General features: G+C 54.3%; 1 protein-coding gene across 1 annotated transcript; it reads left to right on the top strand.

Moving 5' to 3' along the window:
- The first annotated feature begins 3,750 nt into the window (after positions 1 to 3,750).
- CLEC11A (C-type lectin domain containing 11A) lies at positions 3,751 to 6,133 on the top strand. Its single transcript, XM_039248576.1, has 4 exons — positions 3,751 to 4,076; positions 4,309 to 4,495; positions 4,813 to 5,004; positions 5,435 to 6,133. The coding sequence occupies exons 1-4, from the start codon at positions 3,930 to 3,932 to the stop codon at positions 5,878 to 5,880; spliced, it is 972 nt and encodes a 323-aa protein (XP_039104507.1). The 5' UTR covers positions 3,751 to 3,929; the 3' UTR covers positions 5,881 to 6,133.
- Positions 6,134 to 22,744: the final 16,611 nt, after the last annotated feature.

Raw genomic sequence — 22,744 nt, 5'->3', positions numbered from 1 at the left:
GGGCGAGCGGGCCGGGGAGGGGGCGGGCGGGGGCCGGGGGGGAGGGCGGGGGGGCCGAGGACCTCACCCCCCCCGCGGGCCTGGCCTGGCCATCCGCAGAGCGCCCCCCCTTCTGCCGCGGCCGCCGCGCCCCTCGGAGCTAGCCCGCCCCCGGCTGGGTCTGGCCGGCTCCGGGCGCCGCGTCTCCGTCTGCTCTTCCTCCTCCTCTTCCTCAGGCCGCCGCCGCCGCCGCCGCCGCCGCCCGCTCCGCGCCTCCTCGGCCTCCCTTCTCGCTCTCACGCTCTCACCGTCTCTCCCTCACCCTGTCTCTCTCTCTCTCCCTCCCTCTCTCCTTCCCTCCCCTCCCTCCGCCCTCTCCCCTCCCTTCGGAGCCGGTGGAGGAGACATCGCCCCTCCCCGCGCCCCCAAACCTCGCCCATCCCCCCCTCGCCGGCTCCACCCCCTCCCCCTGCCCTCCCCCACCACTCCCTGTCGCCAACAGCTAGCCCAACCCGGCTCTACCCCTGCTTGCCCCCCTACCCCGACCATGCGGCCCCGCCCCCCTAAGGGTACGCTCCACACACACACACCCCAGGACCGCCCCTTCCCAGAGCGCTTCCCACCCCCTCTACACACAGTAGGGCGCAATAAATCTTTGTTGCTAGACTCTACCCTTCCAAATTGAATTGTGAGAGCTATAGATTCCCGTTCTGTCCCCCCAAACACACACACACACACACACACACACACACACACACACACACCTTCCCCCAAGGCACAGGTGCATAGAGTCACTGGCTGGCTCTGCACGTGCAGACATTCTCCCCATACACACACCCCCCCCCGCGGCAGCATGACCTAACCTACCTGCGTGTCCACCACCACAAACACACCACACTACAACATGTACATATCACACCCGCCTGCAAGAGCATACATGCCGCACAGCATCTACCCACCCCTCCCCCCACAGGGGCACGCACCCAGGTGTGCACGCTCAGATCTCCAGCTCACACACAACTACCTGTGCATGCAGCTCCACCGCACTCACCCACCTCAGAATTCATCACACAGATGTGCACACACCCATTTAGACGCACAACACCCAGCCATACCTCCCCTCCGTAGTTATTGCTGCCGTAGTTATTGGGTCGTTTCCTGAGCTAGTGTGTGCTAGTCTCTGCCTGGATTTACTCATCAACTTCTCACACCAATCCTATGGGCTATGCACTTTCCCCATCCCCATTTTCCAGAGGGGGAAACTGGGGCACAGATAGGCAAAGTCACTTGGCGCCCAAGGTCGCCCAGCTATAAAGAGGTGGTACCAAGGATCAGGGACAGGCGGGCTGGCTTGGTCTGTAGACCACTGTTGTTCACTACTGGGCACACTGCAGTTGCGTCTCCTCCTTCATCATACACAGACATGCCCAAAGTCTCCTCGCAGCTCAGGTCTCTGGTGCCTGGGACATACCACAGAGACAGGGCAGGTCCCTTACGGTGAGAGTGTCCCCACAGCCCAGGCTCCCAGCCTCCTTCCGGCTCCCCCAGGGCTGCCAGATGGAGCTCAGGCACCTGCAGAGGGCAGTTCGAAGAAGACTCTGGATGGGTCTCCAGCTGTGGGCTCCAGGTACCAGGGTATGAGCCAGCCCAGCCCCAGGAGGCCCCGCTCGGGATGCATACCCACCAGCCCAGGTGGTGAGCATCTGGGCCCAGGAAGAGAACAGCTGCCTGTATTGGCGGCAGCAGCTAGTGAGGCTGCACACCCCTCTACAGTTTACAAGGCCTTTCCCGGCCCGTGCATTATCTCTCAAGGCCTCTATCACTAGGGAGGGCTCCCCAGGCCCCTAATGGGCACCGGAAAGGCCCAGGCTCTGAGGTGGTGAGCAGCCTGCCCGATGTCACACTGCCCTCTGCCTTCTGGGATTTCTTGGATTTCCCAGGCCCCTCCTGGGGTTCCCAGCAGCTGAGGGCAGATGCCCTCCCTGCCCTTGCTTAGAGCCAGAAGCCTTGGCTAGCGGCTGCTACGCTGGTGACCTCGGTGGTGAAACTCAGAGCCTCAGTTTCCTCCCTTGAAGGGCGGGCCCTGCCATCCCTGGCTGGTGAGCGCCACATTCTCTCTGGCACCACCAGCCAGGCCCAGGCCGGGAAAGCCCTGGATGACTCACAGGTCTGGCATAGAGTGGGCACGCCATGGCCTCCTGTTTCTCTTGCCTCTCCAGCTTCTCTCCCACTGCCCTTACCACCTCCACCTCGGCTATCACCCCCCACCCCCGGCGCCCCTGTGCACCTGCCTCAAGGAGCTCAGGGTGCCACCAAAACACAGCGGTCAAGCCTTCACTCTTCTGGCTAAACCGCTACCCCGCCAGGAATGGTCGTTTCCTTCCTCGCTAGGCAGATTGATTGAGCACCTACTATGTGCTAGCTCCAGGGACACGGCAAAGAGTGTATGACCGCCTTTGGCAGGAGACAGGCAACAAACAAGAAAGCAAACAAGACAATGCCGGTCTTGATTATACCTATAAGATTAAATAATGGGGTGTTGATTTGTGGAAGTGCAGCTTCTTTAGATAGGATGGTCAGGGAAAGCCTCAGCTGAGCTGAGACCTCAGTAGCGAGAAGGAGCTGGGAGAGTGTAAGTGTCTAGAAGGAAAAGGCTAGTGCAAAAGCTCTCAGATAGGAAGGAGCTTGGCATTCAGGAGATAGTGAAGAGGCCAGTGTGGCTGGATCCCCTGGGCGGGGGAGGCAAGGGGAGTGGGGGTGATGAGCTTACAGAAGTGCAAAGGGCCCATTCCCCCCCTCTGCACCCCCATGCTGGGCAGGCCAGGCCCATGGTGAGGACCGGGTTTGGCTTCCCTCCTGCATGTGATGGGAAGCTGGGGGAGCAGGGGAGTAGGGAGTGACGTGATCTGATTTACGGTTTGGAAGCATGGCTCTGGCTGCGGCAAGCAGCGTGGATTGGAGGGGCTCGGCAGAAGGGAGGGGGAGAGTCAGGAGGAGGCCACTGCAGTGGTCCAGGCGGGAGATGAGGCACTGGGCTGAATGCTCAGAGCTCCAGCACCCAGCCCTGCGTCTGTCTACTCCACCTCCTGGAGAAAGCTTCCTTGACCACCCCCAGCCCACCCTTCCCCCTCCCTTCTGCCCCAACCCCCCACCTTGTGGGAAGGTCTGTGTGTCTGTGAGCAGCTGGAGTCCCCAGCATTGCCCCACCCCTGGCCTGGCCTGCAGGACGCTTCCAGGAAAGTACAGCAAATGAATCCCAGAGCCCCACCCTCTAGAGTTGCATACGCAGCCCCGTGCACGCTCTTCACCTGTGTCCCCGCAGACAGGCACACGCTCATTTTCATGTTGGGGCAAGGGCTGGAGGCCAGAATGGGAGATCTGAGGGCAGGAGGCGCCCTAGAGCCTGAGAACTGTGGGAAAGCCTCCTCCAGCAGGGTGTGTGGGCGTTGGTGGCCACAGGGTAATAAAAACCTTATGGAGACCCTGCAGTCTCCCTGCTCCTGAGGAGTGGCCAGGGGGAGGAGTGGGGAGCAGGGCCAAGCCCCAACAACCCCCTGAGGGGGTTCCTGGGCAGAGGCTGTGTCCCCAGGACCCCCTTCTGGCCATCTGAGCTTTTGGCCATTGTGGAAGGAAAGAGCAGGGCGGAAGTGAGCTCTGGAAAGTGGGAAGAGGGGGGTATGTGGAGAGACCCAAGGCGGGATCCAGGCTTTGGAACGTTGGAGGTTTCCGGCCACAGAGGCAGGGCCTCCGGGGAGCCAAGAGAGGCGGGGAGAGACACACACAGAGGAGCAGAGACCAACGGAAGGACGAACAGACAACAGACGGGCGGAAGGGACAAGAGCCGGGAGAGGGACCAGGACTAGTGATCTGCACACACTCCAGTCCCAAGAGACACCCCCCCTCCCCAGAGACATCCCTTTGCGGCCTTGGGTGCTGCAGAGCCCAGCCTGATGCAGGCAGCCTGGCTGCTCGGGGCCCTGGTGGTCCCTCAGCTCCTGGGCATCAGCCATGGGGCTCGGGGAGCAGACAGGGAGTGGGAGGGGGGCTGGGGAGGGGCCCAAGAGGAGGAGCGGGAGAGGGAGGCCCTGATGCTCAAGGTGAGTTGCTGAGGACTCTGCTGGGGAACCGTGCGTGTGGGAGGGAGGGTATTCCAGGGTTAGGGAAATGGGCCAGGGAGAGAGATGGGGCAGGCTCAGAGGATGGGGATGACGGGTTCAGACAAGGGACTCGGGGGCACAGAGCCAGCTTACTGCTGCAAAGGGGTGGCTGGAGCATGTGGGCAGTGAGAATGCCGCTGGGCTGGCCATAAGCATCCCTCCCCTGCCTCAGCATTTGCAGGAGGCCCTGGGGCTGCCCGCTGGCAGGGGGGACGAAAATCCTGAGGGAACCCCAGAAGGCAAAGAGACCTGGGGCACCGAGGAGGACGGTCAGGGGGAGGAAGAGGAGGAAACAACGACAAACCCCACCTCAAGCCCTAGCCCCTCTCCCACCCCTGAGGACACCGTCACTTATATCCGTGAGTAATCATTAGCTCCGCCCTGCCCCCAGGCCTCCGTGGGTCATTTTTCTCAAAAATGAACACTCCTTTCACTGCCCGGCACCTTTCAATTGCCCACCTCCCAGCCGATGCTCCCCCACCCCCACCCCCGCCACGTCCTTGGGAGTTCCGGGTGTCCAACCCTGCCTCCCGCGAGCCCGGGGCCGCTACCTTCCAGGAATCCTGAGTGCCCTCTACCCCAACTCTGTCCCCAGAAGTCCTAGTTCCCCCAGGTCCTTTGGTCCCTCAGCTCCGCCCCCCGGGTCCCGTCCAGCATGTGCCCTGTCTGTCCGCAGTGGGCCGCCTGGCCAGCCTGGACGCAGGCCTGCACCAGCTGCACGTCCGTCTGCACGCGTTGGACACCCGCATGGTCGAGTTGACTAGGGGGCTGCGGCAGCTGCGGGAGGCGGCGGGCGACACCCGCGACGCCGTGCAAGCCCTGCAGGAGGCGCAGAGCCGCGCGGAGCGCGAGCATGGCCGCTTGGAGGGTGAGTCCGCACCGCGCGGGGCGGGGAAAGTGGGACGATCCGGGTCAAGCGGAGGACTGGTGGGAGGAGGCCCGGAAACGTCCGAGGAGACGTGAGGACCTAAAGTGTCAGGGGTGAGCGGGTTCCTAGAGATTTGGAGGGTGTTGGCTTCTGCGGAGCTTAGAGTAGCGGGCAGAGCGAATGCGGAGAGCTAGCGCGCAAAGCGGGAGGTACACTCCTCACCGCGCGGCCGAGCGTACCCGTCCCGGACCGCGCCACGCCCCCTACAGGCCGAGTCCAAAAGTCTGGCCCCACCCCCAGCCTTCCTAACTCTCCGCCTCCTTACTCCCCGCGACTCTGACCCCGCCTCCTCCCGGCCCGGCCCCCGAGGCTCTAGCCCCGCCTTCTCCCCGCCTCCGGAGCCCCTGACCCCGCCCCGCTCCACCCCCAGGCTGCCTGAAAGGGCTGCGCGTCGGCCACAAGTGCTTCCTGCTCTCGCGCGACTTCGAGGCGCAGGCGGCGGCGCAGGCGCGGTGCACGGCGCGGGGCGGCAGCTTGGCGCAGCCGGCCGACCGCCAGCAGATGGAGGCGCTCACCCGCTACTTGCGTGCGGCGCTCGCTCCCTACAACTGGCCGGTGTGGCTGGGCGTGCACGACCGGCGCGCCGAGGGACTCTACCTCTTCGAGAACGGCCAGCGCGTGTCCTTCTTCGCCTGGCACCGCGCGCCCAGCCCGGAGCCCGGCGCCGGGCCCAGCACCGCGCCACACCCGCTCAGCCCCAACCAGCCCAACGGCGGCACTCTCGAGAACTGCGTGGCGCAGGCCTCGGATGACGGCTCCTGGTGGGACCACGACTGCGAACGCCGCCTCTACTACGTGTGCGAGTACCCCTTCTAGCGGGGCCGGTCCTCGCCCCTCCAGTCCATCCCCCGACTCGCCCTTCGGCTGGCTGGGCGGTTCATCCTTCTCGAACGCCCTTGCCTCCCTTTCGCCCTGCCGGTGGATGGAAGCGTGTTCCCCCTGGCTGGGCGATCCGGGAGGGGAGGGGGGGGGCTTCCGCGGGACCGAGAGCCCTGACTTGCCTGTGTCTTTCTTGAGAGCGGTGAGCACCTGGCTAAGTCCAGCGCCAATAAAAACGTGTGGAATCTGACTTGAGCGGGCAGTGAAAGCACTTTTGGTCTTTAGCTCAGCGCAGGACAAGCGTGGCAGGGCAAGCCCCTGGCCTTTGGATGCCTATCCCGTTCTGCTTTTACAGGTATTATTTGAGCCCCAGAACCAGAATGATGGAGAACACATGTACAGACGTATACACATCATCCGCTCCTGCGCACGTAGCTGACGCCTCTACTCCCATTGGTTCCCACCCACGGCCTTTGGGACAACAGGGCCTGTCAATCATTGTCCAGGCCTTGGTCTTGGTCTTGGTCAAAGAAATCTGGGAAATACAAAGGAGCTAAAGGTTCTGACGAGTCCTGCAGGAAAGAGCCCATTTAATTTTGTTTCAATCGTGTAACTTAAATTTGTTCCACCAGATGGATTGTTCCTTAGCATCCTGTTCTGTCAGGCTCTGCCCCACTCCCTGCCCCTTCCCCCAGCCTCAGGGGCAAGTGTTGAGAAGCAAACTTGAGGGGCGCCTGGATGGCCCAGTTGGTTAAGCGTCAGACTTTGGCTCAGATCATGATCTCACAGTTAGTGGGTTCAAGCCCTGCGTCGGGCTCTGTGCTGACAGCTCAGAGCCTGGAGCCTGTTTCAGATTCTGTATCTCCCTCTCTCTGACTCTACCCTGCTCACGCTGTCTCTCTTTCTCTCACAGAAATAAATACAACATTAAAAAAAATTTTTTTTTAAAAAGAAGCAAACAAGAACCTATAATACAGCCTGGAAATTTTGGTTCCCTCCCAACGTTTCCTTCCCTACTCCCTGCCTATGTGGCCATAAGCCAGCCTCTTCTCTCTGAGCCTCAGTTTCCTCATCTGAATATGGGCAAAATCATCTCTACTTTGTATTAGCCCTTGGGAAGTTCAGAGGAGCCCAGGAAAGAGCATTTGAGAAAAGGTTGAATATGAGTCACGTGCTCCCTTTCTCCCCGCCCCTCCCCCTTTCATACCCTTGTTCCCTGAGTCAGTCAGAGCACTCGGGAGTGGGCCAGCCTGGGCATTGGCCTTGAGGACAGCACTCTTGCAAGGCAGATTTTGGAGTCACCCAGTGCCTTTCCCCTAACACTGGCAACACGGTCCTGACCCTGACATCATCACGGAGCCCAGGAACTGAAGTGTGGCGCTGTTGTCCTATTCTGTCCCTCACTTTCCTTCAGCGGTGGTACCACAAGCCTGAAATGTCACCATTGGATCCACCAGTGGGACGAATGAGCCAACCCGGTCATTCCTCAGCCCCACAGCCCCCGTAGGAGTAACAGAATGGAGACTGGTGGCAAGCTTGTGGGGAGGGGGCTCTGGTCAGGAAGGCTTCAATCAGGGGTCCAAAAAAGTTGCTCAAAATTCTTCCTCCTCTGAACTTGTTTACTGGGAGGGGTGGCAGGATGTCTTAGAGGCAACCAGAGGGCACATAAGGAGACACAGGTGGGTGGCTGCTATCACCCTGAAGGGATCCCTCATTACAGACCTGATAACATTCTGGAAAGTAAGTGGGTGGGGGGCAGACCAATGGTTACCTGCCTGCATTCTGGAGCCAGACATCCCAGGTTCTAATCCTGTTTGGCTACTTACTACCTGGCAACTAAAGTGAGACATAACGTCGCTGTGCCTCAGTGTCCCCATCTGTACATGGGGGGTACTCCTATCTACCTCCCAGATTAGTGCTGGACGCAAAGGGGTCCTTGCAACATCCGATCTGACTCTCACATGGCGATTTGACCTCACCTTCACCTCTGCATGCTCTCTCCAGACACTGTTTTTGCATATGTACTGGTTCTTTGAAGAACTGGCTAATGTGTAGCCCTGAACAACCTGCTTCCACCCTTCCCCCCTTGTGATGTTCCACAACCGCTGGGTCCTCTTCTGACCCAAGCCCTGATCAGCCAGACCTGGGGGAGCCTTGCTGGGCAGAGCTGAGTATGACCACCTCCGTGCCCCCACCATCCGCTGGCATAGGGCAGCCCTTTGCAGAAAGGAAGATGTTTTTCTGTGGGGCCATTTTGGAGACCCTGAGATGAATCCAGTCTCCACTTCTCTTCCTCCCCAGCCTTCCCTAGGCCAGGTCAGGAGCCTCCGCTGGGTTCCCACTGGGTCGGGGGCTTTCCTATCACACCGTGCATTACTCTGGGTGCACTGTCTGGTCACTGTCATACTCAGCCCAGGGACATAGACCTGTGCGCCCGCAGAGAGGCCAGAGGCGGAGGGCATTTTGCAAGAACTGTTTAAGCACCAGATCAGCTCGCCTGTACGCTGCATTCTGGGCTGATTCCTGACTCAGGTCTGTTTATGGGAACCCTGCCCTCCCCCGCCCACCTCCGCGAGAAGCCCTCCCAGGCCTGCCAAGGGGCCACCGTTTGCCAGTGCCCCCTCGCTGGCTCTCTGAGGAGCCCCAGCGGTTTGAGGGCTCGGAGTCGCGGACCAGAGAAGGCCTCAGCGGCTGCCTGGGACCGATACATGAAGAGACTCCAGGGAAGTGGCGGAGGAAGGGCCCACGGCCTGGGATGACCCAACGGGAGGAAGAAGGACCGGGCGGATCTCCGGTTTGCCACGACTACAAGTCCCAGGAGGCCGAGCGACAGGCCCTCTACTTTCTTCTCAGAACCACGTTTCCCAGCAGCCACCGGGAACCCGACGCCAGTCCTCTCGAAAGCCCCGCCCCCCTCCTCCACGTGAGGCTCCCTTCCACTTCCCAGAAAGCAAGATGACCACGCCCTTCGCAAGAGGGTCAGAGCTTGGCAGTCTCCGATCAGAGCTGACACCCGCTTCTCTCCACCCGCCGGGCCTCGCCCCAAGGTGCTTTGGGAAATGTAGTCCCGTCACGCGTCAAAGGGAAGAAAACCCCGAAGCCGCAGCCTGACATTCACTGAGGCTTAGACTGCAACCTGTGCTCACATCTGTCCAAGACTTTTTAAAAATACCGCTGAATTGCCACAGATAATTGGAAAATGTTAATAAGCATTTTTAAAACATATGTGCATAGAAAATATCAGAATGCATAGAAAATAGTAAGAAATATGTCTCAAAATCTGAGTGTCTTGACTATGTACTGAATTACAATACAAAATACAATATAAAAATCCTTCCTTGGCCTGGAAAAAAAATTGCTAAATACTGGCCCATACTAATTTAGTTTCTCCAAAAAAAAGAAAAAAAAACACCCTTTTTATTAGGAAATAACCTCTAGCTTACAGATAACCTGCACAAATACAAATAGTATTTACCCAGACTTATCTATTGTTAACAGTTTCCCCCATTGCTTTGGCTTCATCAGTATTTATCTGTGTATCCATCCATCCATTCATCACCCATCCATGCTCACCCAATTACCAGGAACAAATCAACGTCAGGTTTACTGACCTATTGCAGGGAAGGCCACATCCCACAGGAGAAGCTGTGATCAACTTATTGGATCCGGGGGAAGAGAATAATTCAGGTGAAATATAAGTGGAACTGTGTTTTGGTAGCCTCAGAGCAAAGCAGGGATGTGTATAAATGAGTCAACAGTTATGGACTGCTCATAAAAAGTGGACTCAGGATCCTGTTTCCTTGGAAACTACAAAGTTATATACGTGGCATGCTATGCCCAGAAACTCTATATAAAGCTCTACATCAGGGCTGGAAATTGGGGCTTCGTGTCTGTGTCAAAGTGACTTAGATCTTTCAGGAAGAGCAAGATAAGTTTCATCCTTCGGGAGGTACTTTCTAATTTTTTTTAATGTTTATTTATTTTTGAGAGACAGAAAGAGAGAGAGTTGGGGAGAGGCAGAGGGAGAGGGAGACACAGAATCTGAAGCAGGCTCCAGGCTCCGAGCCGTCAGCACAGAGCCTGACACAGCCCTTGAACTCATGAAACATGAGATCATGATCTGAGCCGAGGTCAGATGCATAACTGACTGAGCCACCCAGACCCCAATTCTTCTGGATATACTTTCAAACAGCAAAGTTTCTAAAAGCCTATGATTTTATTTTATTTTTTATTTATTTATTTTTTAAATGTTTTATTTAGAGACAGCATGAGCAGGGGAGGGTCAGAGAGAGAGGGAGTCACAGACTGAAAGAGGCTCCAGGCTCTGAGCTGGCAGTCAGCACAGAGCCCGACGCGGGGCTCGAACCCACGAACCGCGAGATCATGACCTAAGCGAAAGTCAGACGCTTAACCGACTAAGCCACCCAGGCGCCCCTAAAAGCCTATGATTTTAAAGAACAAACTTTCTCAGGTAGTAAGACAACAGAGTCCCTCACAAAGGGGGTGGTTGGGACACTTCACAGCCGCAGCATATCCCGGGGAGAAATGGTTCCCCTTAACTTTGCAGCTGGCCTTCTCTGTGTTTCTAGATAGGTGGGGGGCAGATTTTTATAGTCCTAACTAGTTTTTGTTCTGAAGCATTTAAGTGTCAGTTACGCACATCATTGCCCTTTACCCCTGAATACTTTGATGTCTTTCCTAAGAACAGAGCTGCTCTCTTACTTATCCACAGTAATCAACCTCAAGAAATGTTAACATCTACCTAATACTTTTAATCTAATCTCCTTGTGATATTTCAATTTCATCAGCTGGTCCAAACGCGGACTTTCATAGCTCTTTCCCCTTCCAGTTCAGGATCCAGTCTGGGGTCAGGTATTGCATTTTGTTGTCACGTCTCCTTGAATCTGGAATGTTTCCATATTTATGAATTTGACATTTTGGAAGAACAACCCCCACCATTTTTTTAAATAAAAAAAACAAGTTCCTCACTTGAGTTTGCCTGATGTTTCCTCATGATGATTAGATTCAGGTGTGGGGCGCCTGGCTGTCTCAGTCAGTGAAGTGTGCAACTGTTGATCTTGGAGTTGTGAGTTCAAGCCCCATGTTTGGTGTAGAGATTACTTCAAAAAAAACCTTTTTTTAAAAAATTTTTTATTTATTTCTAGGAGAGAGAGAGAGAGAGAGACAGCGTGAGCAGGGGAGGGTCAGAGAGAGAGGGAGATACAGACTCTGAAACAGGCTCCAGGCTCTGAGCTAGCAGTCAGCACAGAGCCCGACACGGGGCTCGAACCCATGAACCGCGAGATCATGACCTAAGCGAAAATTGGACGCTTAGCCAACTAAGCCACCCAGGCGCCCCTACTTTAAAAAAATCTTAAAACAAAAAGATTCAGGTTATACCTTCTCCACCAGAATATATGAGGTGAGGCGTGTCCGCTTTAGGGTCAATTGAAGGAAGCATGCAGAGCATAGAATTACTTCTTTTTTTTATTTTTTGGTAATGTCTATTTATTTTTGAGAAATGAGAGACAGAGAGACAAAGAGACAGAGCTTGAGAGGGAGAGGGACAGAAAGAGAGGGAGATACAGTATCCGAAGCAGGCTCCAGGATCCGAGCTGTCCGCACAGAGCCTGACGCGCGGCTTGAGCCCCACGAACCGTGAGATCACAACCTGAGCTGAAATCGGACGCTTATGGACTGAGCCACCCAGGTGCCCCTAGAATGACTTCTTTTAATTCATGTTTCTGTCCTCAGTGGTTCCCTTTGACCGTGACTCCCTCCTGGCTTCTACAGGCTTTTCTGTGGTAGCCCCGTGTCTTCTTTCATTCCTTTGAACAACCTCTCCTCTGTTCTGCCCCCAAGCTACTGCCTTTTCCTAAAATGCAGCTAATTGCTTCTTTTCAAAGCACAGGCGATTGTCTGAGCCTGGCCAGTTGGCCACGAGCTCAGGTTTTGGAAATCCCTGCAGGGGGCAAGTCACCTTCCGTCTCCATGTCTGTTTCCACCTATTCCAAACACAACTGGACAGGGGGGTCTGAGCCTGAGCAGTGATAGCTCCTGGCAGCCTTCTGGGTGGGAAGCCGGAGCTGGGGTGGATTTGGAAGACAGACGTGGCAGGAAGTGGAACACCAGCTCTGCCTTAAAAACAATCTTTTGGGGGGCGCCTGGGTGGCTCAGTCTGTTGAGCATCTGACTCTTGATTTCTGCTCAAGTCATGAGCTCGTGTTTGTAGGACAGAACCCTGAGTCAGGCTCCGAGCTGAGCATGGAGCCTGCTTAGGGTTGTCTTTCTCTCTCTCCATTTGCCCTCCCCTCCCCCCATTTTCCCTCTCTCTCTCTCTTGAATAAAAGAAAATTAGGGGCACCTGGGTGGCTCAGTCAGTTAGGAGGCCGACTTCGGCTCAGGTTATGATCTCATGGTTCGCGGCTTCGAGCCCTGCATGGGGGGCTCTATGCTGATGGCGTGGAGCCTGCTTGGGATTCTATTTCTTCTTCTCTCTCTGCCCCTCCCCTGCTCATATGCGTGCACGCTCTCTTGCTCTGTCTCTCAAAATAAATGAATAAGCTTAAAAAGATTTTTTAAAAAAGGAGAGCATGTGACTCTTGATCTCAGGGTCATGAGTTTGAGCCCCACTTTGGGGGTAAAGTTTATGTAAAAATAAATAAGTAAACTTTTAAAAAATAATTAAGTAGTACTATGACTAACTATGGACTAGCATTTAAAAACCTAGGTTAAATAAATAAATAAATAAATAAATAAATAAGTGAAAAAGGGGCGCCTGGGTAGCTCAGTCAGTTAAGCATCTGACTCCTGATTTCACCTCAGGTCATGATCCTAGGGTTGTGGTATCAAGCCCTGCATTGGGCTCTGAACTGAGTATGGAGCTTGCTTAAGATTCTTTCTCTCTCTTTCTCTCTCCCCCTCTCTCTCCCCCTCTCTCTCCCCCTCTCAAAAAAAAAAATAATAATAATAAAGGAGCACTTGGGTGGTTCAGTCAGTTAAGTATCTGACTTCAGGTGAGGTCATGATCTCCCACACTGCAAGTTTGAGCCCTGCATCAGGCTCTCTGCTGTCACTTTGGGGCCACTTCAGATCTTCTGTGGCCCCCCGCCCCTCCCCGACTTGCACACTTTTGCTCTCTCTCTCAAAAATAAACATTAAATAATAATAATAATAAACAACATAGATGAAGTCGTTAAATTAGTAGAAAAATATAAAATGCCAAAAATTATCCCCACATCAAGAACTCAGTAAGCCAATAAGTAATGAAATATACAAAGTTATAGTCAAAGATTTCTATTCTCTCTCTCTCTCTCAAAAAAACCCCAGAGAGGGGCGCCTGGGTGGCTTAGTCGGTTAAGTGTCCGACTTTTCACTTAGGTCATGATCTCTCGGTTCGTGGGCTCGAGCCCCGCGTCGGGCTCTGTGCTGACTGCCAGCTCAGGGCCTGGAGCCTGTTTCAGTCTGTGACTCCCTCTCTCTCTGACCCTCCCCTGCTCACGCTGTCTCTCTCTCTCTCCTAGAAATAAATAAAACATTAAAAAAAATTTTTTAAAAATTAAAAAACAAAAACAAAAAACCTAGAGACACAGATGGTCTTCTAGGCGACTGATATCAAACATTCAAGACATGCTTAATTCTTATCCTATACACATTATTCTGGAAAGTAGAAATCATGTAGAATCTGACTAGTTCATTTTTGGAAGCTAACGCAACGCTGATTCCAAAACCAGATAAGGAAACTGTACAAGGAAAGAAAATTATAGGTCTATTTCACTTGTGAATGTGGGTGCAAAAATTCTGCATCGCATAATAGCCTCCTAAATCCAACATTATATCATAATTCATCATGATCAGGTAGGATTTATCTCACTAACTAGCAAGAGTGGTTCAAAATTTTAAAAAATTTATTTCAGGGCACCTGGGTGGCTCAGTCAGTTAAGCGTCTGACTTTGGCTTAGCTCATGATCTCATGGTTTGTGGGTTTGAGCCCCACATCAGGCTGTGCACTAACAGCTCAGAGCCTGGAGCCTGCTTCAGATTCTGTGTCTCTCCCCTACCTCCTCTCCCCACCTCTCTCTGCCCCTCCCCCACTTGCACTTGCTCTCTCTCAAATACATAAACTTAAAAAAATTAAAAAACTAAAAAAATTATTTCAGTGTAATTCACTAACAGACCAGGGAAGAAAATGTAATGATTTCAGTCAATGTGGAAAAATAATTTTTTAAGAGTTTACATCTCTTGGGGCACCTGGGTGGCTTAGTCGGTTAAGCGTCCGACTTTCGCTTAGGTCATGATCTCGCAGTTCGTGGGTTCGAGCCCCGCGTCGGGCTCTGTGCTGACTGCCAGCTCGGAGCCTGGAGCCTGTTTCAGTCTGTGACTCACTCTCTCTCTGACCCTCCCCTGCTCACGCTGTCTCTCTCTCTCTCCTAAAAATAAATAAAACATTAAAAAAAAAATTTAAGAGTTTACATCTCTTTATGATTAAAAATTAAACTAGTAAACTAGCGGGGAGAAGGATATGTTCTTAACTTTATAAAGCTTCAGGCAAACACCATAAAAATTTTGGGCACTTTTCTTTTTTTTTTTTTTTAATGTTTTATTTATTTCTGAGAGAGAGACAGCGTGAGCAGGGGAGGGTCAGAGAGAGAGGGAGACACAGAATCTGAAACAGGCTCCAGAATCTGAGCTAGCCATCAGCACAGAGCCCAACATGGGGCTCGAACCCACAAACAGTGAGATCATGACCTGAGCCAAAGTCAGACGCTTAACCGACTGAGCTACCCAGGTGCCCCCAGATGCTTTCCTTTTAAGAACAAGAATAACTCGGGGCGCCTGGGTGGCTTAGTCGGTTAAGCGTCTGACTTTCGCTTAGGTCATGATCTCGCGGTTCGTGGGTTCGAGCCCCGCGTCGGGCTCTGTGCTGACTGCCAGCTCAGAGCCTGGAGCCTGTTTCAGTCTGTGACTCCCTCTCTCTCTGACCCTCCCCTGCTCACGCTGTCTCTCTCTCTCTCTCTCCTAGAAATAAATAAAACATTAAAAAAAAAAAAAAGAACAAGAATAACTTCAGAACATCCTCATCATGGCTATTACTTAACATAGGACTGTATATAAATCCTGATTAATGATTTATTTGAAAAAAATTAGAACAAGTAAGAAATATCAGCAAGGTCCTGAGTGAGTTACAAGATTAACCTACATGGGGGTGTCTGGCTGGCTCACTCAATGGAGGATGTGACTCTTGACCTCAGAGTTGTGAATTTGAGCCCCGCATTGGGTGTAGAGATTACTTAAAAAAATAAAAAACCTTGGGGTGCCTGCATGGCTCAGTCCATTAAGCGGATGACTTCGGCTCAGGTCATGATCTCACAGTTCATGGGTTCGAGCCCCACATTGGGCTCTGTGCTGACAGCTCAGAGCCTGGAGCTGCTTCAAGTTTTGTGTCTCCTTCTCTTTCTCTGCCCCTTCCCCCCCCAAATAAACATTCACAATTTTTAAAAATTTAAAAAAATGAAAATTATATAATTACTGTGGCACCTGGTTGTCTCTGTGGGTGGAATGTGTGACTAACAATCTCGGAGTTGTGAGTTCAAGCCCCACTTTGGGTGTAGACATAACATAAAAATACAATCCTTAGAAAAGAAAAGAAATGACATAATTACTTTAGCTAGTTTTTCCTGTTGGATTTGCATTCTCATCTGGAATTACTTTGCTTTGAGCTTGAAGAACTTCCTTTAGTATTTCTTCTAAGGCTCTGCCAGAAACAAATTGTCACAGTTTTGGTTTATCTAGGAATGTCTTTACTTCACCTTCACTTCTTTTCAAATGTTTATTTTATTTTATTTTTTATTTTTTCAAAATTTTATTAATGTTTTTTACTTATTTTTGAGAGAGAGAAAGAGCATGCAGGGGAGGGGTGGGGATGGGGGGGACAGAGGATCCGAAGTGGGCTCCAGGCTGACATCGTCCAGCCGGACATAGGGCTTAAACTCACAAACTGTGAGAGCATGATCCGAACCCAAGTCAGACGCTCAAGCAGCTGAGCCACCCAGGTGGCCCTGCCTTCGCTTTTGGAAGATAGCTTTCGTAGGTATAAGATTCTTGGCTGATATTTTCATTCTTTGAGCACTTTGAGGGGCGCCTGGCTGGCTCAGTTGGTTGACTCTTGATTACAGGGTTGTGAGTTTTGAGCCCCACATTGGGTGTAGAGATTTCTTTAAAAAAAGAAAAGAAAAGAAAAAGAAAGATTTCCTTCTTGTCTTTATTCCTCTTAGGGGATTGGCAGGCTAGACGGTGCCTGGCCTGTTGCTAGCCAGTGCCACAGGGCATTTCCAGAGCTTCACCAGCATAACCAATACCTTCCAATACCCCCTCCTGGAGAACAGTGGGAATCCCGTGCAGTTTTAAATTTGTATTGATTTTCTAATGAATGCGGTTAAAAGGCCTTTCAGGAGTCTCTGTGGTGGCTTTAGAGTGCTTGAGGTTCGCCCCTGGGGGACAGTGGTCTTCGGTTGGGAAAGCCCCGCAGGTGGGAAAGTGGGTTTGAGACGCAGAGGGAGTGCAGCTTCTTGGTACAGTCAGAGGACGGCATCGGGGGTTCCTTGGGCAGCCTTCTCAAGAGAAGGTTGTGGAGGGTGCCCTGAGCCTCAGATTTTAGAGACTGAAAGCCTCTCTTTAATGAGATTTCTATGAGAATCCAAGAAGGCGATCCACACGTTAGTTCATCACATGAGGGCAGTTCACAGGCACTGATCGCGTCCCTGCGCTGGGTCCTGTCCAGAGCTGTGGAAACATGTGGACTCCAGAAATCAGCATCTTGACCCTACCAGGGTGCTTTTAAGGTTATGCCCATTGTACAGATGAGGAAGCTGGAGGCTCAGAGAGGTAAAACCAGTTACCAGTGGTCACACAGCGAGGAAGTGGTAGTCGGGTCTTGAAAAGACTGACCCCACTAATCCATTCAATCATGATTATTGAATACCTGTGAGCCGAATAGCATGGTTCCAGGCACTAGAGATAGACAGGTGACCGAGACAAAGATCCCTATTTTGGGAAGACCGACAGTCAAGGGAAAAAGGCTGACATTTAAGGGGGAGGGACGAATATTCCAAAGGGAGGAACTGATGTCCCAGGAGGAGGAACTGACACCCCCCAGAGGGAGGGGCTGACATCCCAGGGGGAGGGGTTGACATCCATATCCTTCAGAGCCTACAGCCTCCTTCTCACAATACCCTGTCCCCTCCAGTATCGACTGACCCGTGGTACAAATCTGCCATCCTCTGGATTCTTGTGCCTGACCGGAGCGGGGCCTCTGCCCTCACGGCCCGCAGCCTGGGGGGAAGCCAGTCCTGAACGAAAAGATCCTGCAGAAAGATATTTACCTCCCAGGCAGGAGGGAAGCAATTACTCGCACTTAATCACTACCTCTGTTTCTCTCAGCGTGGAGAGAGGGGAGGCGGCACCCTCAATCTGGCCTGGTTTGAGATGTTCCCAGCCGTGGGAGACAGACAGACTGTCATCAAATGTCGGAAAATAGCTGTCATGAGACTCCTCACCCTGACACGACACCTCTCCCTTCGCCGGCGCCTGAAGCCCTCCTTCTGTGGCTGCAGTTATAGGTTCTATTCTCTTTTCTTTCTTCTTCTTCTTCATTTTTTTTTTAAAGTTTATTTATTTTGAGAGAGAGAGAGAAACAGAGTGCGAACCGAGCAGACACAGAATCCGCAGCAGCTCCAGGCTCCAAGCTGTCGGCACAGAGCCTGCCATGGGACTCAAACTCACAAACCGTGAGATCATGACCGGAGCGGAAGTCGGATGCTCAACCGCCTGAGCCCCCCAGGCCCCCTCTTCTTGTTGACCGAGTGCCGGAATGCTTCCTAACCCTCAGGCATCCCTGCTGGGGTAGAGACCAACTTTACCCGGGCTCCGGTCAGGGTCAGGACCCCCAGAGCCCAGAGCCCACGTCCAGAACACACAACCAGCTGTGCCCCGGGTCTCCTGGGTCACATTCTTGTCCCTGTGGAGTCAGATGAAGAGGGGGCCACGTGACAGTCATCCACCCTTGTTGGTTTATTTGCTTGTCTCTCGCTCCTGAGATGGCGCCTGTCCCCTTGGGTCTCCCACCGACTGACACCTGGGTTTATGCAGTGTTCCAGATGCACTTTTTTGAAACTGGGGGCCTCCCATGTGCTTCCCCCTGTGGCGGGTGATACACCCCAGAGCAGCCAGACAAGCACGCTGATCTCAGAGAGGTTTCAGGCTGGCCACAGAGGCAGGACACACAGTCTGTGAGCAATCTTGTCAGTGACAGAGCAGGGACGGGGGGGGGGGGGGGGGGGGGGGGGGGGGGGGGGGGGGGGGGGGAAGGGGGAGGCTGGAGAGATGGAGTTGAGGGCTTTGATGAGGCCCTGAGTGCAAGGCCAGGCTGAGGGGGACTGGGGAGCCATGGGCGGTGTGTGAGCAGGGAAAGGAGTAGAGTCAGCACCGAGTGTACAGAGGTCCCTCTGGGGTTCCATGAGGGGATGGAGAGGGGCCGGGACAAGAAGGAGAGGGGGTCCCGGGGGAGAGGAGAAAGCCTGGGTCGGAGGCAGGTTGTGGATGGAGAAGAAGGAGTGAAGGGAGGGAGGGGCTTGTATGGACTCTACTCCGGGACACCCCCTTCTCCTCACCTCCTCACAGGCTGGCAGCGTGTGGCTCCTCTTTCCCCCAACACTGACCCCCACCCTGTCTCCCACAGCTGGCCACGCCCTCCAGGCCTCTCCTGTGGCCCCGTCCTGACTCCCCTCTTCCTGCTGCCTGCCCTCAACTCCCTACCCCCTTCCAGCCGCAAACTGGCTGAGTGACTGCGTGGCCTTCAGAGCACCTCCATTTGCTGGCCTATAAAATGGGTGTGTGTTAGTTTCTGATGGCTGCTGCAAGCTTCTAATGTTGCAGCAAGTCAGAGGGGAGGGGAGGGGTGCGGGCAGACGATCAAACAATCAGAAATTAAAGCAACACAGGAACATCAGTGTTAGGGAGGGGAAACAGGAGGGGCCGCTGTTTTAGACTCGGAAGAGGAGACCGCGAGTAGACACCTGGCTGATGGGAGGCGGCTGGTGGATCTGTGGGGACGGGCACTCCAGGCACGGGGCACAGCAGGTGCAAAGGCCTGGAGGTGGGGGTAGCTGGAGGCTAAGCATCCATGGGGACCGTCTTGAGGGGGGCCCATACGGCCATGTTTGTGATGAGCTCTATCATTCGCTACTGAATTGTTGATCAGAGACCTTGCCCCCCCAGCCAAGAAAACAGGGCTCAGAGATGCACGAGGAGGAATCGGGTCACCCAAGAAAGTGAAGCAGGGTGAGGGCAAGGAGGTGGGTCATCTCTGGACTCCTGGCATGGTGCTCTCTCAGCCTGCCCCGTGCCCTGCAGCCCTGGCCCCCTCTTTCCCGGAGAACCAGCTGGTGAGTTTGCCCATCTTTCTCATTGTTGCCTTCTAGCTCCTTCTTCCTGGTTTGTCTCCAGACCATTATCTTCCCTGGGAAATATGTCCTGAGGCCTCCCGCAGGCCTGGTCCTAAACTGGGTGATAGCTGGGGGCAAAGATAAGAATCAGCCCTTTGGGAAGGGGGGCATGGTTTCCAAGCTGGTGCTGGAGATAGTTCTAGCCTGAGGGGATTAAGGGAATCAGAGGTAGGAAGAGGGGCTGTAGGAGGACTCTGCATGGAAAAGTCAGGGAGGGCTTCCCAGAGGAGGGGGCATTTGCTTAGGAATTGATGTATGAGTAGGAGTTTGCGGGGGGAGATGGGCTCATCGCATTCATTTACATACATCTCCTGAGTTTTCAGCTGGGTTGGTTTTCAAAGATGACATGTTCATTCATTCATTCATTCATTCGTTCATTCATTCATTCATTCATTCATTCAATATGTATTTGTTTGGGCAAGATGCAGTGGGTGGGTGCCTGGGTGGCTCAGTTGGTTAAGCATCTGACCTCAGCTCAGCTCTTGATCTCAAGACTTGTGAGTTTGCGCCTCATGTTGGGCTCTGTGCTGGGCATGGAGCCTACTTAAAACGATCAAAATAAAAGATAATACAATGAGTAAGACTTCAGATCCTGGAGTCAGTCAACCTGGATTTCTTTCTTAGGTGTTTTATTTACTGGATGGCCAGGTAACTTAACCTTGCTCTATGCCTCAGTTTGCCTCTGGATAAAATGAGGGCAGTAACAGTACTGTCCTCACAGAGTCCTTGGAATAAATTAAAAGGGTGCATGTGGGGGCACCTGGGTGGCTCAGTCGGTTAAGCGTCTGACTTTCGCTTAGGTCATGATCTCACGGTTCGTGGGTTCGAGCCCCGCGTCGGGCTCTGTGCTGACTGCCAGCTCAGAGCCTGGAGCCTGTTTCAGTCTGTGACTCCCTCTCTCTCTGACCCTCCCCTGCTCACGCTGTCTCTCTCTCTCTCCTAGAAAAAAAAAAAAGGGTGCATGTGAAGGTCATAGCACACTGCTCCAAACATATTGATGCTTAGTTCCTGCCCTCGGCTTAGCTTGAACTCCATCCCAGAGACCCTGCATACAAGGAAAGTGGTGCCTGATCCAGTCTGGTGGGGTGAGCAGAAGTCAGAGAAGGGTTTCTGGAGAAGGTGGTGCTCACTTGGGTTTTGAAGGATGAATAGGAGTTTGCCAGCTGAAGTGACAGGGTGAAGCAAAGTGCTCCAGGATGAGGAAACAACAAGGACGAAGGCGGGGTGTATCCACATGGGCATGAAAGCACGTAGATTGTTCTAGAGACTCCAGAGCAGAAGGAAGCGGTGAGCTATGTGGCTGGCCGTGTGGGCGGGGCCCCGACAGGCAGGGTTGCAAATGCCAGGCTGAGATGCTCAGACCTGGTCCTGGGGGTGATGGGAAGGTAGTGCCCAGCCTAGCAAGCTAATCCTTCAGTTCACACATGGGGAAACTGAGGCCCATGCTCTGACGCTGCTTGTCAGGCCCTCTGCCGGGCCCAGGATTCCGCTTCCTTTCCTAGCCACTTGTGAGCCCCCATGTAGCCCCATTTGAGTCCTGTGGAGGAGACTGCCCCACGCGGCTGCCCACGGCTCTCCTTCTGCCCATGTGGAGGGGGCAGTCTTTTGGGCCGGTGGGTTCTGACTCCTGCTGGCCCCACCACGGGAACTGGGCGGTGTTTGTCACAGGACACCCTCAGGGGGGCACAACCCACCCCCTCCAACCCTCCCCCTTCCCCCCCCCCCCCGCACTGGGGCAGCTGCTATTTGGCTTTGGGGTGCCGCTGGGGGTGCCGCGGGCCACGGGGTGTGCCATGTTCTTTCTCTGCTGGGTCCCCTTCCACCTGCTGCTTCTTCTGAGTCTGGGGGGGCTGGGGGAGCCCCGGCTGGACATGGTGGAGGTCAGGGTGCTGCTCAGAGCCCTGGAACTCACCTGGGGAGGGGTGCCGCGGCTGCCCCGACCCTCATCCTTACGCAAGCGGGGACCAGGCCTCAGGCAGCATCTGAGCCAGGCCCTCTGGTTCTGCCGGGGGGGGAGGGAGTCTGCGAAGCACACGGGTGAGGGGTCCAGCCATCCTGGGGGATCTGGAGGGAGACTCCTGGGGGTTGGAGGGATTGGGGTCCCATCTCCTCAGACTCTGGAGAATATGAGTCATGGAGATTCAGCAAGAGATGAATAGTACAATGAGGAGGCAGAGAGAGGAGGAAGAGAGGGAGGGAGAGACAGAGACACAGCAAGAGGGACAGAGATGGGGAGGGTGGACAGAGATGGGGGGGACACGAAGGCCCTGAGAGAGAGTTGGAGAGAGAGCGACAGAGCTGATGGCAGGGAGCGCGTGGAGACAGAGACCCTGAGAGAACGGGGTGAAGTGGAAGACGAGGTGGGCGGGGACGCGTGCCCGTGCAAACGTAACGGGGCTGCAGAGACAGATGGCGGCCAAGGCGGGGGGGGGGGGGGGGGGGGGGGGGGGGGGGGGGGGGGGGGAGGTGAGAGGCAGGTCAGGCCGCCGGGGAGATCAAGTGGAAGACGGGACAGAAAAAGATATAGAGACAAAGACCCAGTGAGGCACAGGAACACGGAGAGCTCCAGAGAAAGACGAAAATAGCCCTGGCCTCAGCCCAGGGAGAGAGTGGGGAGACAGAGACACAGGGAGACACACCCGAGAGAGGGCCATGGGCCTGCATGTCAATGGGGTAGGAATCTGGAATGAGGGTGCCCAGCCCTCCTGATTATGCGGGGACTGACTGAGCGATCCCTGGATACGGCTCGGGTGCTAACACCGCCAAGTCCCCCGCGAACCAGGACGCCTTGGTGTCCCGGGTGGCTCGGAGCCCCGCAGCTCGGCACCGGGTTGCAGATTCTCTGGCTCACCGGGCCGTTGGTTATCATTTGCCTCCCTCCTCCCTCGCTGCCCTGGGGGATGTGCCTCCCAACTGGGGCTTGGGGGTGACGCTGGGGTTCGGTGCTGAGGGCCCAGCAAGAATTCTCGAAGCCGTCCTTGCTGCAAAAAGGTGATTTTATTAAAGCACAGGGACGGGACTCATGGGCAGAAAGAGGTGCACTGGGGTGGCAAAGAGGGACTGATTATAAACCCTCAGGTTGGGAGGGGTTAGGGACAGCGTAAGTCCCTGAGGAATTTTGGAAGCCAGGTTTCCAGGACCTTGAGGGAATTGCCAACATATTATACTTGGGGGTTAAAGATAAAGGAGGTTTGAGGGGCATCTGGGTGGCTCAGTCGGTTAAGCGTCCGACTTTGGCTCAGGTCATGATCTCACGGTTCGTGGGTTCGAGCCCCGCGTCGGGCTCTGTGCTGACAGCTCAGAGCCTGGAGCCTGTTTCAGATTCTGTGTCTCCCTCTCTCTCTGACCCTCCCCTGCTC

Source organism: Hyaena hyaena, unplaced genomic scaffold (assembly GCF_003009895.1).
Source record: "Hyaena hyaena isolate Hyena2069 unplaced genomic scaffold, ASM300989v1 scaffold_9, whole genome shotgun sequence".
NCBI classification, from domain to species: Eukaryota; Metazoa; Chordata; class Mammalia; order Carnivora; family Hyaenidae; genus Hyaena; species Hyaena hyaena.
The sequence above is the reverse complement of the archived record's forward strand: the minus strand, read 5'-3'. Positions and strand labels throughout refer to the sequence as shown.